Source organism: Plutella xylostella, chromosome 16 (genome assembly GCF_932276165.1).
Source record: "Plutella xylostella chromosome 16, ilPluXylo3.1, whole genome shotgun sequence".
Lineage (NCBI taxonomy): Eukaryota > Metazoa > Arthropoda > Insecta > Lepidoptera > Plutellidae > Plutella > Plutella xylostella.
In genome coordinates, this window is record NC_063996.1 from 2,953,787 (window position 1) to 2,977,282 (window position 23,496).

Here is a 23,496-nt window from a genome sequence, read left to right on the forward strand (position 1 = left end):
TTCCTGATATGATAGTTTATTGGTTAAACTATCATTTAGCAGATCGATATTAATGACAAAGTTTATTTATAATATGTGTGTTTTATACACTCCCATCATCGTTTTGGTGTCTAAAATATCGCATGTTATATTTATGTAAATCTTTTGTGGTATTTTACTTTTTAATTAAAATTATGAAGTGCTTTAGGAAATTGGGATTTCGATCGTTTTAGTTAATTTATTGATTGGTTTCCAGTCTGTTAAAATTCGCTTGAGCTTGCTTGTTGTTGTTAATAGGCGTAGCCCCATCCATTGCATAGTCACTTCGCACAGTTTAAACGAAACGAAAGTTCGTTAGTGATTCATTGCATTAACTAGACTTTAATGTTGTCGGTGTTCCTTTTATATTACTTACACGTTTGTGTATTCCACAAGTGTTTAGATAGTGAAGAAAGTTTTCCTTAAAAAGAAGAAGCTTGCTAAATAATGGTTTTAAGGCGTGTATTTGGATGACTTAGTGTGATTTAGGATTTGGTCTTTATACTAATTTATTCTAATTTATCTCTTTTCTTTGTTACAGGTAAGATTCTGATTCAACCATATTCGAAAAAAAATATTTAAAATATTACGTTTACGTAAGTTTGTTCATGTTACATAATATGAGAGATGCATGCATTTGCTGACAGATACAATACATGTCAATCTCATATCTTAAGACGAGTTTGTTTTTCCGGCGATAGAAAAACACCAGTTTCTATTAATACTGACCAGTTCAGGATAATCAGGGGCACAGGAATCCTGGGAAGAACGGGCGCTGTCCCAATATGGCCGCCTCCAGTTATAGCTATCAGGAATGAAGGTTCAACCAGGTTCTGATACAGATCTAGATCTGCCGAAGCTTTTAGCTGACTTAATTAACTGTCGCATTCCAGGAGTTGTTCGTTTTGGGATGAGGAATAATCTTTCAGTGGTAATTTACTTTTTACTAATATTCATAGTTTACTTTAGAAAAAACACTAGAGACTGTAAGTGCTATCACCGTGGCGAAAGAATCAACCAGTCAAATAAGTTGTTCTCCATACTAAAATTTACTCTTTGGGTGTAGTTATATATTTAATTGGGCGTAGTTATATGTATAACATGCCTCAACTGTAATGGTGGTGAATGTAAAGATAAATAAATAAACATAAATAAATAATTAAATCCGTAACCATTAAAACATTTGCCTTCGAGGGCGACAAAGTTTTTCTAAACCACTTATGCAATCTCAATCTCAATTTTCTATCATTGCCCTCCATGTTTTAATTGGTCGGTGTAGAATTGATACTCCTTGTATATAATGTATATGTTTATTTACTCTTCAATCATATAAGTACAGTTTACAGGTATGTATAGTTTCAGTACTTAGGCATACTCTTACATAGGTACGTCGGGAGGTGTTGCCTCCGTGGCGGCTACCGAACGACTGAGAGCCGGTCGCCTCTGCGCTGGCCTTTTATAGGGAAAGGTTGGTTTGCCGCCACGTGCACACTGACCGATAGTTACACTACTTATACATGTTATTTGGTCATGCCAGCTGATACATGACACTATCAGCTGTCATGACACTTTACATGCATAGCTTATATATATATACTATAGCTGATATACACTACATCTCTTCCTTTTTCACTTAAAAATACATAGCTGATAAATTACTAATTATCTCATAATTATATCGCTTAATATTATATTTATTAGTTTTGATATTTTTAATAGATTTTGAATCAACTTTAATCAATAGTTTTCTTATACTATCAAAATATAATTTACAGTTTATGTTTTCCTTCTATTACAATATACATGCTTATTTATCTTATTATCATAATCAACAATTCTAACTATACATTTTGTTTATTTATTCATTGCTTTTTTCTTCATCTACTTCTTCATTAATGGTATCGTTTTCATCTCTATTCACACTCTTCCACTGTCCCTCTACCTTTTTCAAATGTACTACATTCCTTCGGTATTGCTGACCTGTTAAGTCATTACGTATTTCAACATCACCGGTATTACTCTTTGCCCTAGTTACAGTGTGAGAAGCTGGGGAAAAATTAGGTGTTAGTTTGTTTTCTTTTACCAGGGTTTTAACATACACCTTATCACCTTCCGCCAATGTGTGTTCTGTCGCTTTCCTTTTATGGTCACTGTAGATTCTGCCAAGTTCTTTTTGCTTTTTATCCTTATCTCTAACTTCCGAGTCGTCTATACTTTGCTTGTTCGCTATGTCAGCCACGCAAGGTATTTTGTCTCTAAATTGTCTTCTGTAAAAGAGTTCAGATGGTGTCTTACCCGTTGTTGTGTTAGGTGTACTGTTGTACATCATTAAGTAGTTAAAAAGTTCTTCCTTCCAATTTCTCCGCTCAAGTTGGCTTATTTTGATTCTTTTCAAAATGCTCCGGTTTTGTCGCTCCACTTCTCCATTTTGCTGGGGCCAGTATGGTATGGTGCTGTAAAGGGTGATACCACATTCCTGAAGGTAAGTCTTAAATTCTTCACTAGTGAATTGCTTTCCGTTATCTGCGGTAATGCTTCTAGGAAACCCTAACCTAGAAAACATCTCTTTTAGCATTTTGATTATTTCAGCTGAAGTGATGTTCCTTGAAGTTTTGACCTCCTTGTAGCGACTGTAGTAATCAATCACCACAAAAATATATTCTCCGGATGGTAAGGGGCCCATTAAGTCCATGGCTATGTCGACCCATGGTTCTACAGGTAGTTCTCGTCTCTTCATTGGATTTGGTGGATTGGGAGCTGATACTAAAGTACACCCTTTGCAATGCTTTACTAATTGTTCAGCTTCTTTATCCATTTTAGGCCACCAAACTTTCGTGCGTAATCGATTTTTCATGGCCACAATACCCGGATGTCCTTCATGCGCAGCTTCCAATACTCGCTGACGGAGTTTTGTTGGGATAACGATCTTATTACCTCTCAATAATACATTATCTTGGAAACAAAGTTCGGTTTCAAATATTTTGAAACTGCTTACAGAAGGATCCCAACTTTGTTGATATAAACCTTGTTTCACTTTTGTTATCTCGTCATCATTCTCAGAGAATCTCTCGATATCCTTAAGTGGTACTGCTACAGGTCTTGCATATTCAACAATCTGATTTACATGATTAGTAATGTCGAACTTTTCTTCCTTGTTACCGACACATAACCTGGATAAAGGATCTGCAATGTTACTTTTCCCTGGTTTGTATATTATTTTATATTTATACGACTGAAGTCGCAAAACCCATCTTTCGATGCGAGCACACGGTTTGGAGTGTTTGCCAAATATGACTTCTAGAGGTTTATGATCGCTTACTAGCTCAAACTCCTTGCCATACAAATATATGTTGAAATGTTCAACTGCCCACACCAATGCTAATGCTTCTTTCTCAGTCTGACAATATCGTTTCTCACAATCACTCAAACTTTTATTTCCGTAGGCTACAATTCTGCTTCCACTAGAGTCAGTTTGAATGAGGACTGCTCCGAGACCCACTGGACTTGCATCGGCAATTACTTGGGTTTTATCGGCTGGGTCATAGTATCCCAAGGTCTTTATATTGCTCAGGCACGACTTCAGTTCGTTAAAAGCCTTGTTCTGTTCCTCGGTCCATATATTGGTAATATTGGCATTTTTACCTAGTTTTAGCCGCAGAAGTTTCCTTAGGGGTTCTGTAAATGTTGCTAAATTTGCTATCCACTTTCCCACAAAGTTAACAAGTCCCAAGAAGCTCTGTAACTCTTCTAAGGTAGAAGGTGCCCTGAATTCTTGTATTGACGTCACGTATTTGGCCAAAGGTTTCACACCATTTGGAGAGAGCGTGTGTCCAAGGAATTGAATTGACTTTATCTTGTAGAGACATTTCTTCTGGTTTAGTAAGACACCGTTGTCGTCCAGGACTTTCAGAGTCTGTTGAAGTCTTTTATCGTGTTCTATGTCATCAGATCCGAAAATAACAATATCATCTATGAAGTTTACTGTTCCTTCACACCCAGCTAGTATCCGTTCTAAAGTCTTTTGGAATATCTCTGGTGCACAAGAAATTCCGAACATGAGCCGTTTGTATCTGAACAGTCCTTTACTGGTAATGAATGTCGTAATATAACGCGAATCTGGATGTATCTCAAGTTGATGAAAAGCATCCTTTATATCAAGTCGAGAAAAGAGTTTCGCTTTCCTGAAATTGGGCAGTAGCTGATCCATTGTTGGTAAAGGATGGTTTTCTCGATCGATTGCAGTATTTGCGCGTCGCATGTCGATGCAGATTCGAACTTCGCCGTTCTCTTTGAGAACCGGTACCATAGGTGAAACCCACTTGGATGGTTCTTCAACCTTTTCTATGATCTCTGCTTGTACGAGATGGTTTAATTTGTCATTTATCTTTTGTTCTAAGGGTATAGGAACCCTCCTGTAAGGTTGGACAACTGGCTTGACAGTCGTATCGATTGGAATCTCAATGAGCACGTTTTTAAATTTTGGAAACGGTATAGCTGTTTCAGCTGTGTGTAGCACATCCTGCACTTTTAATCCAATATGCAATACTCCAAGTGCCATTGCTGTGACTTTTCCAAGAAGATCTTTGGTGCCATCTTTGATCACGAAGAATGTAGCTACTTCATTTTTATCATGAATCCTGATCGTTGTTTTGAATGACCCAAGGACGACCAGTGGTTGGTTACTGCCGTATGCCAGAAATACCTTGTCTGGTGACTTCACTTGGTCGTGCACGTTGATTTTCTGGCTTTTCAGTTGATTCCAGGTTTTGTCCGTAATGAGATTGCACTTACTTCCCGAATCGATCAATAGGTTTGCTTCTATTCCCCCTAGAATGCATTTAATGTTTGTGTCGTCATCCAAATGGAACACATAATCAATCTCTTCGTTATTTGTTTCCGAATGACGGGATTTTTTTGCAGGCACGTTCAATTTGTGAGAATCTGGGTTACTGCGCTTGAAAGGTTTTCCTGACAAGCAACACTTCGCGTAGTGGCCCTTTTTTCCGCATTTATTACATTTCACTCCTATGGCTGGACATGACTTTCCAAGGTGATCGTTGCCACATCGAATGCATCTCCTTTTGTCATTGCTCCTCCCAGAAGCAGAATGGTTGAAGGTACTTTTCCTTGCATGGATTTTGTTAATTGTTACCTCAGAATTCTTGTTGCCAAATTCATCCAGTTGACGAGAGACGCTTTCAAGGGTGTTGGCGTCATGGATAATGGAATCAAGTGTGACACTATCACCGGCTTGCAGTATTTTCTTTCTCAACTCAACCGACGCACATTTTTCGGTAATTTGGTCGATAAGGCTTTCATCCTTGTTAGCAAACTTGCATCGGTCGGCTTGCTTGCGCAATCTGATGAGAAATTTCTCGAACTTTTCACCTCCTTCTTGTTTCATCAGTCTGAAAACATGCCTTTCGTAGACCCTACTTTGTTTGGGGGCGAAATATTCATCTAGTTTGCTTACGGCAATCTGGTAGATATCGGTGTTTGGGTCTTCGTTGCTCTCTACATGGGCGCCAGGTACGTTGTAATATATCTCTTGTAAAGAGAGACCACCCATGTGTAGTAGCGTAGCTCGTTTCTTCTCTGGTTTATCGATATTGGCTGCCTCCAAATAGATATTTAACCCACGCTTCCATTTCTCCCATTTTAGGCCTACGCCAGAGGGATCACCATCACAATCAAAGTTGTCCAATGGTGGTAGATTTGACATCTTGAATCTAAAATAAAATATATATCAATAATGTAGGTCAATATATCAATGCAACAGATTCTATGGTTATTTTATTCATAGGTTATGCACGTGTTATATCCGAAGAAAAGGTTTTCTTTAAAATTTATATAGGACATCCATGATATTCGGACCTTCCATTCAATAATTTGCTATATTTAGGACAACCATTACAAGTGGTCCTTCCTGTAACTTGGATGACCATAACATGTGGTCCTTCCATTAACTAGGACGACCATAACGTTTGGTCCTTCCATTTCTTCAGATAACCATAACGTTTAGTCCTTCCATTAACTAGGACGACTGTAACATTTGGTACTTCCATTAATTCGGATAACCATAATGTTTAGTCCTTCCTTTAAGCAGGACGACCATAAAGTTTGGAACTTCCATTAACCAGGATATCCAATAACGATTGATCCTTCCCTTCTGTTTATAAGTTTTACCGAAAATAACACGTGCATATTCTTTATATGGATTATTAAACTCAACATAATGCATATGAAACATACATTCTGTTATGTACCACATGTATATAGGATAAAATTGATCATATTTATTAATTTTATAGATAATATACCATAGATATGCTATATACAGTATATAACCCTTATATACATATCATGTATTTGCCCATATGCATTATGACGCTTATATACTATTTTTATATAAATTATATGCATTGTTATATACTATATACCGTATATATGCTTGTATATAGTGATAAAACACACAAGTATTTATATACTCTTATATACGTATATATATATACACACATATATATATATATGTATATACACACACACATACATATATGTTTACCTGGTGTGTAGTACCAATGTAGTTTATATATTTACCCTCGTCGCCAATGTAGAATTGATACTCCTTGTATATAATGTATATGTTTATTTACTCTTCAATCATATAAGTACAGTTTACAGGTATGTATAGTTTCAGTACTTAGGCATACTCTTACATAGGTACGTCGGGAGGTGTTGCCTCCGTGGCGGCTACCGAACGACTGAGAGCCGGTCGCCTCTGCGCTGGCCTTTTATAGGGAAAGGTTGGTTTGCCGCCACGTGCACACTGACCGATAGTTACACTACTTATACATGTTATTTGGTCATGCCAGCTGATACATGACACTATCAGCTGTCATGACACTTTACATGCATAGCTTATATATATATACTATAGCTGATATACACTACAGTCGGTCGCCTTCAATTATCCCCATTTCATTAACAAATTGTGTTCTACATTTTGTGTTTGTACGTAACCTTCTATGTGTAGTTGCCTGTAGGCCTATCACGGGCTAACGTGGCAATTCGCTAGCGTCGTACGATACTACACAAACATATGAAAAAAGAACAGCGCCAATGTAGTCTTTTGGAACTAAACATTACGATCAGGAGTCACTTATCGACGTTAGTAACAGCATAGAAAAACGAGTACTAGTAAGACTGTACTTGTTATTCTATGGTAATAATTAGTATCGAACGCGTATAGATACGATAGTCTTTTGCCCATAGAAATTTTACGATTTAGCGATCACGAACCAAATTTGGCGTATAGATTCAAACGAAATTCCATCGCTAACGTTAGAATTTTGTTCCAATCTATACGTCACCTTCCAAAAGTGACAGTTGAGGATACGCAACGTTAACGGAGGTGCGAGAATCTTGTGATCGCAGCACTGGCTGCAGAGGTGTGCCCACGCCCTCCATTGAGATACAGCGATCAATGCTCACGCCCGCGACACCTTGTCCGTGCATAGAATCTGCAATAATCTACATTCATTATAATGTCATCTATGTAGCCGTACTGCAGTGGTTGTGGGCTGCATGTATCCGCCGATTGAGTTCTGCGGGGGGTTGCTAAAGTAGAAGCAAGCTGATAGGGATGTTTATATCCGATATTCGGGCATAATGGGAAGCTGACAAAATTTATTATAAAAGTATATAAAATTAACTCATAGGTAACTATTACTTGCTCACAGGGTATTTTATTTTATGGGCCATTATTTTATTTTAGGGACCATTATCGGTCCCCTACAAAGAAACATTTTTTAAAAATTAAATATTGAAATTCAGGAATATAGCTACCGTCTGTAGCAATTAAATAAGACACCGGTCACAGAAAATATAATGAATTTATGTAAAATACTTTATTTATTTACAAATTACGGTAACTCTGTTGTTGTTTTTGGTAACGCAATTGTTTTTCATACAAAAATTGTCTGTCCCTCGGAGCGAGTCATATGAAACAAGCACAACGTGTGTAAAAAAATATAATGGAAACAATTTTTTTGAATATTATAACGAATATGTCATTATTTAAACTTTACTTCACGGTAATATTCATGATTTTATATGAACATATTATGGGACAATTAATATTCCTGGCCGAGTCCCCAAGCCTAAGCAAAAATACACCTACACTAGGTTACCCTAGGAAATTCAATCATAAATAAACTTTTTTTCACTTTCTTACACCTAAGATCATTTGAATGGCTGTGTATTTGTATCGGAAAGCAGGAAGGAGAGCGGGACGGATAAAATGACCAAGTCTTTCGGATGAGAGTCCTGGAGAGAAGCGCGTGTATTTATTGTGACGCCACTGAGTTACCGGCGACATACGGTGAGTTTTATAGATATTTATTATTTTATTTCATGCAATATATGTAATAATTAGTAACAATTATTAGGGCATTTTGATATCCCATGTATGTGTATTCATTTAAGTACTAACTTCAAATAGGTTATTGTTTTACAACTGCGTTACCGCTACACTTCGTTACTTTTTCAGTAACGCAGTTGTAGCTATAGTAACTCAGGGGTTTTCCTTATAGTTTTCAGGTATCTGTTACTCAATTTATGGTACAAATATAACATTTGAGCATATTATATTGTTACAGTATAACATTTCAGACTCAATGGCGTAAACAGCGGCTGAAAAACAACGGCTTTATAGGCAAAAAAAACGAGAAATATTTCTTAGTATTAAGTTGTTAATATATTTTTTGTAAGGACATTTTTGGATCATTCATATATTTGTAAATTTACTTTATATCTCTATTAAGTTGTTATATTTTCAGCGATTTTAATGTTTGATATTAAACAAAGAGTTCTGTTAATTTTAGTTTGATAGTTTTTTTCACATTATGATTAGTTTTAATTGAAGAAAGTATAAAGATTGTGATTGAGATACCACTGTGTTACCAATTAACCACAGCGTTATCTATTTGTCCCTCGTTTCCTGAGAGTATTCACAAACATTTTAGCTACTCTATATCAGAAAGAATGTTAAACTAAATATAATAATTATAATTCACCTTATTTTGAGCTATTTCTAAAACTTTGAGCAAAAAATTATGATTATTTTGTCCTTTTTTCGAAAAGTATTGCATTAAAACTTATTGATTGGTAACGCAGTGGGAAACTTTATTATAGAATGAATAACAAAACTGAGAATATTTTGTAATTTAAACTGTTAGATTAATGTTTTTTTTCTTACTTTTTATCTGGTATATGTTTACGAACCAAAATATATGTTCCTAACAATAAAACATAATTTTGTATGAAAGTAACGCAGTAGTATTTTTTTCTCATGGTTCCTCGATTAAACGTCAATAACTTTAAGAAATAGCAAGAAAACATCGCTGCAAATGTATTTAATGAATAATATAAATGTTAATTAACATAAATAAATATTGAAAGGTTAATTAATAAGAAGTTTATTTTTGAAAAAAATATCTGTAAAAGTATGTCCAATTGTACCCAAAATAAAATAATGGCCCTTATAATCTGTCTCACCTCCTTGTAGCGACGGAACACGATTACCTCAGGCCAAAAGTCTTTGTCGAGCAAAACGTTTGGCTGTAATGCCAGTTGATTATAATTCAGTGCTCTTACCACCGTCCCTTCGAAGTAATCGTTCCATATTTTTATTACAAACAAAAATACGTAATAATCATTATATACACATAGCTTGCAGTTACTAATCTAAAGATTCAGCGAAAGTGAATGCGCTGGCTTTATTGTATTCGCCATGAAAGATAAACACTCTAACCGACGTAAACAAATCATAAAGCCAACACGAATAGATACATTTATAGTCTCGCAATTGCAACCATCGCTTCTCAAAATAAACAGCTGCCCATCAACTGGGTAAGTGCACAATTGAACTGCAAACTTAGATGGTACACTTAATATGCAGCGCTCTGATCTGTAACTCAACGACGCTAGAACTATTTTTGATCCAAACGATGGTATGGTAAAAGCAGTGCATGATAGTATAGGCGTTTATCCAAATAATACAACGTTGGGTGTCGATCGACAGCGAGTTCAATAAACAGGGCGGATATTTTGAACGGCTTGAGAGATAATTCGATTTGATTTATTGAAGTAATAGTACTTGGAATTGGTGTTCGTGAATGAGAGATTGCTGCGTTGTAGGAAGTGGTTCTTCAACCGCTAAGAGACTTCTTTAATATTATGCAATCTGATCTTTTCTGTGTAATCTCAGTGATTACTGTAAAACTAATTGTCTCCCTAATTAATCTAAAATCGATAACTTTATTCGAAGGCAATAATCCATTCATAGGTTTCTGTTTAGTAACTATTCCATTCCATATATCCACAGTAATAATGACATTCACAATACCCTCATTATCATTCGGCCGACGTGAAGCATTTCCGGACTCGTCTACTTCTGTTGTTGATGATATTTCCGAAGATAATCCGACGGATTTGAATATGCATCACGCATGGTGTTTCCTAATCCTATCGGTGACCATCTCAGTTTGTTTATGTTTCTATCGTCTTGGGATGCCAGCACGCTTCCCCATTTCCTGCGGTTTCATAGTTTTCGTCAGTATAACGATGGTGTTTTAAATGTCGCGTGGCCGGTATGCTACAATTTTGGCCTACTCCCCACTGTTTTACCGCTGATTGTTGTTTTATTGGCGATCTTATTTATGATTATCTTTGTTTTATTATTCTGGGTATGCCTAACTTTGTGTTTTACATCTTTATGCACAGCGATTTTATATCTTACTTAAGCATAAAATGTGTTGGTTTTGTGCAAGTTTATTTCTTTATACCTGCGTCTGTGCTGACCAGCTCACTGGTATGAGTCAATCAACCCACGGAGGTTGCGATGAATGTTATGCAATGATGAAGCACGTCGATTCAAAATTCCATAATATAAAGTGGGCTCTTGAACCTTTACATTCGCTGAGTGCAGATCGTATATTAGGGATATCACATAGACATGTTTATATTGTTATTGTTACGTGTCACGCCAGGGTATTATCAATTAAAACACCTTAATTTGAAAACTAGCTTCTCTTCGCCAGGGTTTCTCGTGGTATTTCTGGGATAAAAAAGTAGCCTGTGTATCCAGGGTGTAACTTACAGGGGCTTACTCATGCGGAATTTCATGAAAATTGGTTCCCGTGAAATAGTAAGAAACCTCCATCCACACTTACAAACTTTCACGTTTATAATAATAATAGGGTAAAGTTAAAACAAAGAACATATTCAGTAATAGTGGGTCAAAACATTGGTTAGTGTGCGGTAGGTACTTGTTTCGAGATTCGTACGGTTTTCAAGAGACATCCACGATGCTGTCGCAACAATAGGTCAGCCTCAACGTCTGCCATAAACATTGTCTTTCTATTCAGCAGTCCCCAATGAATCAATTTTATTGCATTTTCTTTCCTAAATGTACGCTGTTTATTGCCTTGTTGCTTGTTGGCCGCGTCATTGATTGAATGTAGCTTATGTATGTGGACACAAAATTTCTTCAATGGATTTGACTTCATTCACTCTTACAAATGATTTATATTCTACTATTATTATATTTAAATGTTTTGGCAAGTCTACAAGTGACAATAATTATGTTGTTAATTTTATTAATAAGGGTTTTGCTCAATTTATAAAGTTAATTCTAAAATGAAAAAGTAAAAAAACCTTATAATTTTAAAATGCTTCTTTTCAAACAGCGGATTGACAGATTGGGAGCGGCGACTGATCTGCGACAATTTGCTAAATGCCCGCAAATTGTATAATGATTTAATGATCTCACTTTAAAGATGGTCATTACGTATTGGTTGCATGGCAAATAATAATATGCGTTGTGCATATATCATTATAACGGCATTTTAAAAAGATAGTGTAACTATGTTGTGGATAATGAAATTCTACATAAATAATATACTTAAACAGGAAATATTTAGAAAATTATTTGTGGAAGGTTTAGTAGAAAAGTGAATAAAAAAATGCTAGGGTACGGATGTCCTTCACGGCCAAACCTTAAAGCCAAACTAAAGCAAGATGGCAACCGCTAGTATTCTAAAGGGCCCCAACCGAACTCTAGTTATCAATATGGCTGATTTCTGGCAAAAATATTATTGCAACATTATACATTTTAGCTAAACAAACAAAATATCCCAGAAAAATAACAAGTTGGATAACAAATCTAATACAATCTAATATGTGAGGCGAAACTCTTTGAGCAGTTATTTTCTCACGACCACAAATCTAATATTGACTAGTTTCCCGCCATCTTGTTTCTATGTCAACGATCGGTTTCGCTGCTGTAATGCCTTCTTGTGTGATTACTTGATGAGTATGTAATTTGTTGAAATATCTCTCTTCGAGTTAGTGTTAGTCTTGGCGGACGGATGTGGTTCTCTTAATCACTGACTGTTATACAGTAGCTGTGGAGGTATAATGATGTGTGCTTGCGATGGAACGTACACGAAGTTTGACATGTGAAGACTCTATCTCTCACTTATCTCTCATATGCACATACACAGATACAAAGAGAATAATAAAGAGAGATTTATTACATGAGATTTTTTACTGCTGGCTGAAATAACAACACTACTAAACTAAACTACTTTCGTTCCGCATAGTTGTTACTGATGGCTTATGCTTAGTTCGATCAAGTATGTTTCCTAAAAGATTTTATCTTTTGTAGTCTGCATATCATTATTTACTTACTTTTGAAATGTACCTACCTAGAGTACACGGATATATGTTTATGTACTTTAACTTTGTCCCACGAAAATCCTCTTGTCTCTTCTTCGATAGTGTAAACAGTTTAAAGGGTAATTGATTCTAGCTTTATATGGCTTTCAGTAAGCGCGAATCCATTTATTATACTTGAAAGTGCATCGACCTTTCAATCTTTACCAATAATGTCTGGGCCATATTTGGCGTCGTGCACAAACGCTTTGTTAGCACTTCTATGTGAAGTTGTTATTTACTGGCCATAGACGCAATTAAGGGCCCAAACGGTCCCAATAATAGGGACTTGAAAATAATTGGCCAAAGTTTCGAATAAGAAGCCCGCTTTAATGTTTATGCATCTATGTATTTCAAAATGGTATCGCCCTAATCTGTTTATGGAGGAAGCAAGCGACAGATCTGGTCTCGGCACTGGAGAACTTTATCGCGTATTGTCCAACAGTCGTAAAGTCCGCGACCTTAGTGTCAACCGCTCGAGATTTTGGCGTCAAAGGGTAGAAAGGCGGTATTTACGATGGCAGCACAATAATTATTGTACACGATAGAGTTGCGGCGCCGCCGTGGGACCAGCCCCACCGAGCATTCCGCCCGCCGCCGCCGGAGACATGAATTATTGTGACACTAGTTGTTAATCTAAACATTTGTATCATTTGTTGATTTCCAAATAAGGCTTGCAGTACACCTAAAACCCATTATTGCTCCAGTTTGTGACACATTTACCCTAATGAACGCGTCTGTCACGAAGGAATTCTAGCTATCTCGGTTCTATTGAACTTCATGACATAATTGGTTACAGTCTCCTTATTAGGTGTAGTATCAATCTTTATGGGGCTGAGTATAACTTATACCTTCGAGGTATCGACTCTAGGTCGGGTCATGGTGACAGCTTCCCAACAATAGGTGCTAATGTAGAGTCAAGTGGTCGACACGATTCTCGATGCTCCAGCGTAAACGCAACAGTTGCGTCTCTGACCCACATTAGACAACACCTGCTTCGAAAACCAGCTATAAAACTCGTGCCCTAAACAACATGGGCCCCTTTGAACGAGTAACACGCACCATTCGGTTAGCAGATCCGTTAAATCACATTTCCGGAGGTTAAATTTAAAAAGTCTGCTCGGAACTAGGTTTTCCGGGTTACTTCACACGTGCCGGTAACGCAACACCGCACACACACATAAAATATGGTTTCCTAATGTTGCCCGCCCTCGCCACATAAATTGTTAAGAATCTGAGCCTCGTCACGAAAACGTAAATACAAAATTGCCGATAACCATTTGTTATCAGGTTTTAGGTCAAACATATTTATCCTTGTTAACCTTTCAACTCGGAGCATAAAACAGACGCGGATGCCGAGGTAAATGTCTCGAGGTGCCGCAGGAACCGCCACCCACCTCGCCGTAATTGATTTGCAATTTTCCGTGACAAAATAGTGAACCCGCCTGATTTATCATGCGACAGACACGGAGCCGCGAGCGTGCGGACAACCATCATGCTAAACGTATAAGGCCGACAATGGCTTTGTAGCGGTACTCACACGGCTGCACTGCCATACCTCCTCGCGCAGGATGCTACCCTGGTACTCCCGTATGCCTTTTGGGGCTCAACGACCGTTTTTATATCTTTTATTACAGTTTCTTGACGTGGTATATGTGGCTTTTTGTGGACTTTTTATTGTAATTTACTGGGTAACTCGAAGTTAAGGTCCTAGAAGTACCTCGACGTACTTATATGGATGAGACGATTGCATCTGGGTTAATGAAGTTGTATCTGCTGTTTTGCAATTAGTCTCTATGTTTGCTTATCATGCTGCCTTGTTACTTATGATGTACCAGGGTTGGTTAGCTGTCGAAGAGTATATAGATCGGACTTTCTATTTGCAAACTACTGTGCAACCTAAATTACAATCTGCTGGTCACCAGCTGTGCGTTCCGATAAGGTACTTTACGGTGTTGCTTTTGCAGTCTTGTCTATTGACTTTCCTCGTCGATTCTTTGTTAATCTGTGAACTTGGCATATTTATATTCTGGTTCCTAAGCATCGATTTTATATCCACAGCGTTTGACATAAGAGTTATGTCCAACGAACACTTATCTTTGTCAATTTATTTTCTAGTCGGCTTATTTCGTTTCCTCATCTGTTTCAGCGTGTCTGTCTATTGTTAGTTTGTTTATCTTTATTAAATTATGGAACAATAATAGAATCTTAATCTTTTTGGTTGCGCTTTCTCCCCGTACTTGTGTCGTTGTAGATAAAAGTCAATCGAAGAACAGATTAAGTGATTAAACTAGCCACTTTCCGGTGGAAAGTAAGGAAATACCAAACGGTGGGATAATTGTAGAATGAGGTTGCATTGTACCTACATGGCATGGGCTGTGTGCGCAATCGGCAGATTGTGGGTATTCTTTGTATTTATAGAAATTGCCCGTGTGTGGGCAGACGTTAATAACTCTTAAACATGAATAAAGCTTTTCAATCTAAAAGCGAGTTTTACATTCGACTTTTTGTTTGTTCTTAACTATGGAGAGGTTTTCGATTTGTGTAATTGAATTGCATTGCTTCTACAGTGTTAGTATTCTAACCTTGACTGAACTATGATTATTTACCGGCAGGTAGGAAGATAGAATGTGTTTCGTAAAGAGTTGTTTTAGCTCGCAGTGGGTGTCAAAGGTTGGGATTACAAGGTTGCTGTGTACGCGTATTGTTTTATTGCGATTTATCTACTGTATCTCACATGTTTATTTTATCTTATTAGATGTAAGATTACGTTTGATTATAACCCCCATTTTTATTGAATTTGCAGACGGTTTGTTAGAGGTTTTCAATTATATGTATGAATGCGGTATAGTATGATTAACATCACTTGTGTGTTGATTCCGAATTATAATCAAAGATTGACCTTTCAAAATTGCTGAAAAAAATGGGTCCAGCCAGACTCGTCCCATTCCACACTCGACCCGGCCAAACTCGACCCGAATTTCATAATTTCGATAAGGTTCATTTTTGTTTGTATTTTTTTTCTTATCGCAAAGTACAGTCGACAGAAAATGTTTATGGATTTCTTAATTGATTGCATATAAAGTGATTATCACTTAAATTTAAGAAATATGTTGACTAAACTAGCCTAAGTTTGACCTCAGTAACAGAGAGAGGTAGTTTACCCTTCTCATTGTTTTAGCTTGAAATAAACGGGTTATCGATAACAATGGTCAAGATTTGGATGGCCTGCATCCATCTCTTTCGCGCACTTACTTGTATTGTAATTTATACATTTGATAAGCAAGGGCTACTGCGAAGTAATTATAATTTTATAAACAGCAAACGGATTTTATAAAAAGGATTTTATACATATTTCATTATAAAGATATTTTGTGTAACTGTTATTTTAGCACACATTATTATTAATAGTTACTTATTTTGTTAATATTTATTATTAGTTATTACGTTTATAATTCAAAACATGTGTTACCTACTAATAATGTTTATAGAAAATGATAAATAAATGATTAAAAGTACAAATTATTACTTTTGTTTGAATTAATCAGCACATAAAACACCTAACTATAATTTCAGTAAAAAAACTCTTGTGACTGACAGTACATTTCATACATTTTAACAAAAGTACCTAGACCTTATCGTATTTTAGAAATTCGGGTCGAGTGTGGCCGGGTCGAGTGTGGAATGGGACGAGTCTGGCTGGACCCAAAAAAATTATGAAACATTATATCAAACTCAGACACAGAAACGAAAGTACCGAAAGAATAAAATAAATAAATTCTGAAATACCTACCTATGTAAAATGGTGCTGTTTAGCCAATCCATTCAATAATGAGTCACTCGGAGGCTAGTAGGTATATATAGCTTCCCATGACAAGTTTCACTTGGCGTCACTAATGGGGGGTAATGTCATGAGATTGGCACCTTGGTACTGCCTTGCGATGCATCTTCACGCTATTTATGAAGGATTATGTCGATAGGTGATGCGATTGTTGTAGTAATTTTGAGATGTCACCACCCCACATATGATTATTCTTGGTCCGTATCACAGCATCATGGAATAACAGAGCAGTAGGACAGGAGTAGGGTTTCGGTCCACAGTCAGATTAACGATAGAAGAAATAATTGATACAGTTCGGTTTAAACAACTTGGTAGTTCTGAAGTTGGCAGCCACTTTTGTACCTTATCAAAATAATAAACAAAAATAAAATGAATAGGCTCATTCCATGGAAGTAATAAGTACTTACGTACCTTATACTTCCATGGCTCATTCTTTAAAAAAATGACAGTTGGTTAGTATGACAAAGTACAAAAGTATGATCGCAGCCAACTTCAGGGACAATATAATACAATACACTTTATTTGCACCAAGAACAAAAATAACAAAAAAAAAACAGTACAAAAAGGCGGCTTTATTGCTTATAGCAATCTCTACCAGACAACCTTTGGATGGAAGAGAGTGTGTCTGTATACGATTGTGAGGGACTACACTTATATCAAATTTTTTGGACCGAACTGAACGTTAATCGGGGACTCTCCTTTTTTGCAGCGCATTGCATCTAGATATAACAGTAGAAAAGTGTCCCTCTACCCTGGTATAACAGGTCTACTAGTAGTTATGTCACTAATGGTCCTAGGTTCGATTCCGCATGACGCTTCTTCTTGGTATTGCTCGCAGCAGCTGGAGGCTACGGCTCTGGGTGGTGGTGTAAAGGAGGGGATATTGGATAGAGCGTTAAAATATAGCTAACTCAGCACTTGCTGTGACATGATAGGTCTGGTCTTCAATATGATAACCTCGTAAGGATATAGATCCTTACGTACCTCAGCCGCATAGGCAATGCCTGTGTAATCCTATTTTATTCTCACTTTATTAATTCCAGTACATTAATGCCCATAGAACAGAGGACTATGAGTCTTCCATAAGTAGTAATTAAATAATTATTATCATCAACCATTTCACTTTTTCATCAGAAAATAGGCAGTATTTGTACGTACTCAAAGCATCAAAAGTTTCAAACGCTTACACAAAATAGTTTTACCCCTAGTAGTCTACAATAAGGAAGCTATTACGCAAATGCTCATAACTTGTACCGTGGCGTACAGAGGTGTTTCACCGCGACTCCTCGGTAATTCCCCGTAATGGGCACTGTAAACGATTGTACATAATTGAATCCCTCAACAGCGTTTATGTTAAACATGTCGTGGTGGATATTGTTCCCCGATGATTTTGTATTAGGTGTGTTCGTGGGACAGAAACTATATTTTCTAGTTTTATATAAATAAGTCTTCTAAGTGATACTTAAATGAGTAACCAACCTATTTGGTTTTTTCAAATCGCGAGGTTATATTAAAAAATAAAACAGTTACTTACCAGGTGTTGCCACTATAACATATTTCTCAGCTCACCGTTTATTTGCAACGCAAAGATTATGCTATTACTAATCTGTCGAACTCCTATAAGATTGAGTAGGGGAACCCGGGGTAAGACGGGGTCGCTAAGGGAAAATTAAAAAAACAATAGGTATTTATAACCACAACGTTATCAATTATTTATGGCTCATTAGGAACTTAATGACGAACACTTTGGCACAGCTTTTGCCAAAAAAGTAATCATGACAATTGACTTATTTTAACAAATGTAAAAAATGGGAAATAAACCATCTTGCCCCATGTACGGGGTAAGATGGGGTAAGTATAATATGTGGGGCACAAAACAGACAAACAACACTTTTTCTGTGATGTTATCGTCAACACCAGCACCTTCAGTGTGAGCCCAACGCCTGCACCTTTGAAATCCGACCCACTTTTCCTTATATTTAAAGTAGGACTGTTGATATCCTCACAGTAGAGGTAGACACAGTCATCTTCGTTCTTATTCTTCTTCGTAGGCAGTATCTGCTTTGTCTTTTTAGCCAACTTCCCTGTAGCCTTTTTAGAGCCCTTCTACAATGTCAAATATCGAGTTAGAGAAAAAAAAAACTTAACTAAGCTAGATCCGTACCCTATCTTGCCCCTCCAAAAATACCCCGTCTTGCCCCACGTTATATTTTTTATAAAAATAATTCATAAAAAAAATTATTTTCGATGTTAAAGTGATTTTGCACATATTTAAAGAAAGCGTATCAAACCTTAAATAAAATACACAATTACCAAAAATGCCACTGTTTTACTTACTGTGTTGTGACGTTGTTTCTACCGGTCAAAATTAACATGGACACTACGCAAAAACAAACAATTGAGCTTACACAAAAAACGCAAGCGCTCACACCTGCTGTCACTGGCGCACTAAAGGTCAATCATGTAAGCCTTTCTATTGGCTCATTACTCAGATTCCTAAGATGTATAGTTTTGCATATTATTGGGGGGCCCTGTCTTACCCCGCGACCCCATCTTACCCCGGGTTCCCCTACAGTCTAATGTGTCTTTCTAAATAATGTCTATGAACATCCCCATTATCATTTTTTTTAAAACCTATATATCTCAAAGCCCCCCCCCCCTTTTTCCAATATATTTCCACTGGTGGTCAAAGGCACTCAAAGGCCTCCCTTTTTCTATCACAACTTTCGATCCTGTGCAACTTCAGCTTAATAATCATTCACGATTTTGTCCAGGCCGTCCCGCCACCTCTGACTCGGCCTGCCGCTCCACCATTTCCCCCCAAACACCATCGAAGCAACCTCCAGAAACCTAACCAAATATTTTCCTCCACCAGGCCAAATCTGAAGAGCAGCTAGCATGCGAGAAGGAGTGGCTGAGCGCGGGCCACATGTGGCTGGCCCACCGCGGCGGCTTCACGGCGGTGGCCCGGCTGGAGGACGCCGATCCCGGGAGGGCCAAGGTCAAGGTCGTGCAGACCGGAGAGGAGATCACGGTGGACGAGGATGACTTGGAGAAGGTGAGTTGAGGGGCTAGTAGAGGAGATTGATAGAGATTGAGCTCATTATGACAGACTGCAGGTATAATATGCTTACTCCTTAATCTACTTATATTCCACAAACAACGTGTAATAGTCCTCTGCCTGATATGAGCCTACAAAAAGGATGGGATTTCTGTCGTAATATCCCATATTTAGTTCAATTATTACTTTTTGCAGTCTGCTACTGTTTCGCTTCAGGTATCTTACAAAGCCATTATCCGATTTTCGATCTAATATGCTAGTACCCTCCATGACCTATAAATCTGTATCCTTAATCTAAATTTAATCACTGTTATTAATTAAAGTTATGTCTAGTAATATGGGCTCCGCCCTCTCCTTTTATATTACCGGAAATTAATAGAAACTGCCACTGCAAAGCTGTAATTAATAGCATAACAATAGCTTACGATATTTCAATTGCTATTTCGAATCAGCTTATCGATATGCGGAAAACCGAATCCGCTTATGTATCTGTCTGTTGTGACATGAAAAACAAATCGGTGCAACAAACCAGATCAAACTTTGAAGTACTGATAACAGGGCAGGTTTCGATATTTTACGGTCTAAAGGCTTTGTTTGTTATGATAACAATAACATGACAAATTACTGTCGGTTAATACTTACTGAGCTTATTTGGAAGGATTGATTTTGCATTCAAGTTTGCCGCCTTAAAGATTTGTTAGCAAAACAGAGCTGCCTTATACAGGATGTCCAAAAAGTTTACGCTCCTGGCTAGCTGGGGATAGAGAGGGTAGGAGTCACCAGAAAATAAGGGTAGGTTTTTATTATCATTGAATGAAATGAAAAAAATACTTGTGTCACCCAATGAAGAAGGACTTCTTAATTTGTCATGTCTAACCATTGCTCTACCGCCACACGGATGGACCGATTTCAATGAACTAATTAAGTTTAAATAATAATAATTAATTATTTTTGGTTACTTGACAGATTTACTTATATGTTTAGTCTCATTACTTATTCTTCTCCTCAGGCCAACCCGCTGCAGCTAGACCGCTGCGAGGACATAGCCTCGCTGCGCTGCCTGAACGAGTGCGGCGCTCTTCACGTCCTCAGGTCCCGGTATGCCGCGGGCCTGCCGCACGTGCGCGCCGGCCATGCGCTCCTGGTACTCGGGCCGCCGAAGAGGACCGCGCCTATTTATACTGACAAGGTTAGTTGGGCTTCTGAGCATCCATGCAACCCTGGTAGACGGATATAGAGTGTTGGTAATGGCTTCCTCCCTGCACGTGCTTCGGTCCAGGTTCGCACGTCCGCGCCGGCCATGCGCTCCTGGTACTCGGACCGCCGAAGAGGACCGCGCCTATTCATACTGATAAGGTTTGTTGGGCTTCTGTGTAATGTATGCAACCCTGGTAGACGGAGATAGGTATTGTTTTTTGGAGATGGCTCCCTGCACGTGCTTCGGTCCACTTTCGCGCCGGCCAGGCGCTCCTGGTACTCGGACCGCCGAAGAGGACCGCGCCTATTTATACTGACAAGGTTTGTTGGGTTTCTGTGCAATGTTTGGCAACCTGGTACAAGGATATTATTTTTTTGTTTGTTGGTGATGGCTCCCTGCACGTGCTCAGGTCCAGGTTTACGGGGCGGTCCTAAAGTACGTCCGCGCTACCCATGCGCTCCTGGTACTCGGTCCGCCGAAAAGGACCGCGCCTATTTATACTTTGGTCTTCGGAGCAATCATGGAAGTGTGTTTGAGATGGCTCCACTGCAGAGGACAAAGTGACCACGCCCATTTTATTTTGACAAGTTAATGCTGCCGAGATAGATGCGCGTGAGGAAAGTGCATTACACACCCTGTCTATGGTCATTCATACAAACATGCTGGGCCAAGCCGGATTGGGAAAGTAAATGCGTGCATCATGAATATTCAGGGAGATAACTCTATTTTTGGTCTGATCCTTGTAGAGTTCTCTATCGTATCCTCGGCTCTTTAGCCGCACATTCCCTAGAACAACTAACTCTATGTATTACAACTGTGTATCCGCTACAGGTGGCAGCCATGTTCCGAGGCTGCCGTGCAGATGACATGCCGCCGCACATCTTCGCGGCTGCGCAGGCGGCACACCGCTGCATGTTGGCGGCGAGGCGGGACCGGGCTATTGTGTTCCTTGGAAGGTAAAGAAACCTTTTCAACTTGTTTTCCTGTACCTCCTATGGGTTGGCTGGGAGAAAATGATTTTAGCATTAAGTCCACCTTTTGTAAACTTATATGTCATTTTTGTGCAATAAAGTATTAAATAAATAAAGTCTCTGAATACTGACTGACCCAGTGGCGGCTGGAGCAGTGGCTCCATGAATCCCTGGTGTCAGACTTCTGTCTGGCTGACGGTAAAGTGTCTGTAGTTATGACCCAGTGGTAGGAAATTGCAGGCTAAAAGCAGGTGCTTCACCCGTTAGTGTATGAAAGTTGATAGATCAGAGAGCATATTCTGCTTCTGTGTAGGAGTAGGCTAGCTTAAAGAAACGAAGTAGGTACTCTGCTGCGCTAACTGACTCGTTTGCATTGAACATTGTGTGACTCTCGTAAAGCGAGACTAACCCTCCAGTAGCGAGTCCACTCCTGCGCAGGTGGACAATTTCTGTGAGATTATCAATCTATACATTTGGATTTAATATTTGAATATTAAAATTCCAACTCAGTTATTTATCCTAAATACCAAGTTGGTACGCTTAGTAGTTATTACCACTTGAGTGCCAATTATATCGGTATGTTACTCGTATATGTATGAAAACAGTGAACACATTTGCATAGGATCATTGCAAATCATTTAAAGCTGTTGATGGGCTTACTGCATAGGTAACGTTAGTTTATTATATGATAGACTAATCTTAAGATAGACATCTCATGGTTTCATTAATTAAGCCTTACTGCACATTAGCTTTAATAAAGTGTAAATACTGTCATCAATCACTAGTTAAAATCTAAGTAGGTACCATTAAACGCAACATAAATGTTTTTTTTAATGTTTATTATTTATTAGATTGCATCTGTAGCACTGCAACAGAACCCCAACAATGCGTCGGTATCCTTAGAGAAAATAACCATAGGCCCATAAACGACCTTCTCCAGATATCTAATTAAAATAAGCAGCCTAAAACCAGACGTTTAATTAATTTCCCGAGATGCAATCGGTCGAATCGTGATAATGTAATATGGCGGCAAACGAACCGTTTGTACGCACCGCTATCGGTGTGGCCATCTCTAAATACTCCGTTAAACACGGTGGTGTTGCCATGATTAATACCGATAAATATGTAGTTGTATTTCTACTAATAAAGACATATATTAAATAAGAATAATGTTGTATGTTTAACAGTGTAGGTTATAAAGGGATTTTTCAAAAGTATTTTTTTTTATCAATAAGATTTTCATTATTTGCATTATTATATTTTTCTAGTTCAGTACAATAGTTCCCAACAGTTTTTTTTTGTGAAATATGTCACATAACTATGTATAACTTTGAAGTCCATTGGTTTGGTTGGTCGTAAAAAGACTTATTTTTAGTTTTTAATATCACAATAAAATTATGGATGCCTTCGAAAATATCATGTTTCACAACCTAATAATAATAACAGAAGGAGGAAACGCATAATGCTAATATGTCTATGTGGTTACAATGCTCTTGAGCATACGTTATATGCTTAGATTAACAATGAACGTACCAGATGGTATGTTATATAAAAAAAGGCAAAAAAGTTTCGTCTGCTTTTTGTTCAATGACAACCATTGTTCCAATGAATAAAGTCACAAATCTTCTAACCG

General features: G+C 37.8%; 1 protein-coding gene and 1 long non-coding RNA gene across 7 annotated transcripts in view; both read left to right on the forward strand.

The window, feature by feature from the left end:
• The window catches only part of LOC105384284 (unconventional myosin-XVIIIa), a 172,907-nt gene that overhangs the window by 55,504 nt on the left and 93,907 nt on the right, over nt 1-23,496 (forward strand). For all 6 annotated transcript variants that reach the window (XM_048626289.1, XM_048626288.1, XM_048626290.1 and 3 more), the window contains 3 exons: nt 19,509-19,691; nt 20,704-20,883; nt 21,724-21,848. In XM_048626289.1, coding sequence (XP_048482246.1) covers nt 19,509-19,691; nt 20,704-20,883; nt 21,724-21,848 — 488 coding nt within the window. The remainder of the gene's footprint in view (nt 1-19,508; nt 19,692-20,703; nt 20,884-21,723; nt 21,849-23,496) is intronic.
• LOC125489681 lies at nt 7,767-8,732 on the forward strand. The gene is made up of 2 exons (XR_007267168.1): nt 7,767-8,398; nt 8,676-8,732. It is a non-coding gene; the product is annotated as an uncharacterized LOC125489681 (long non-coding RNA).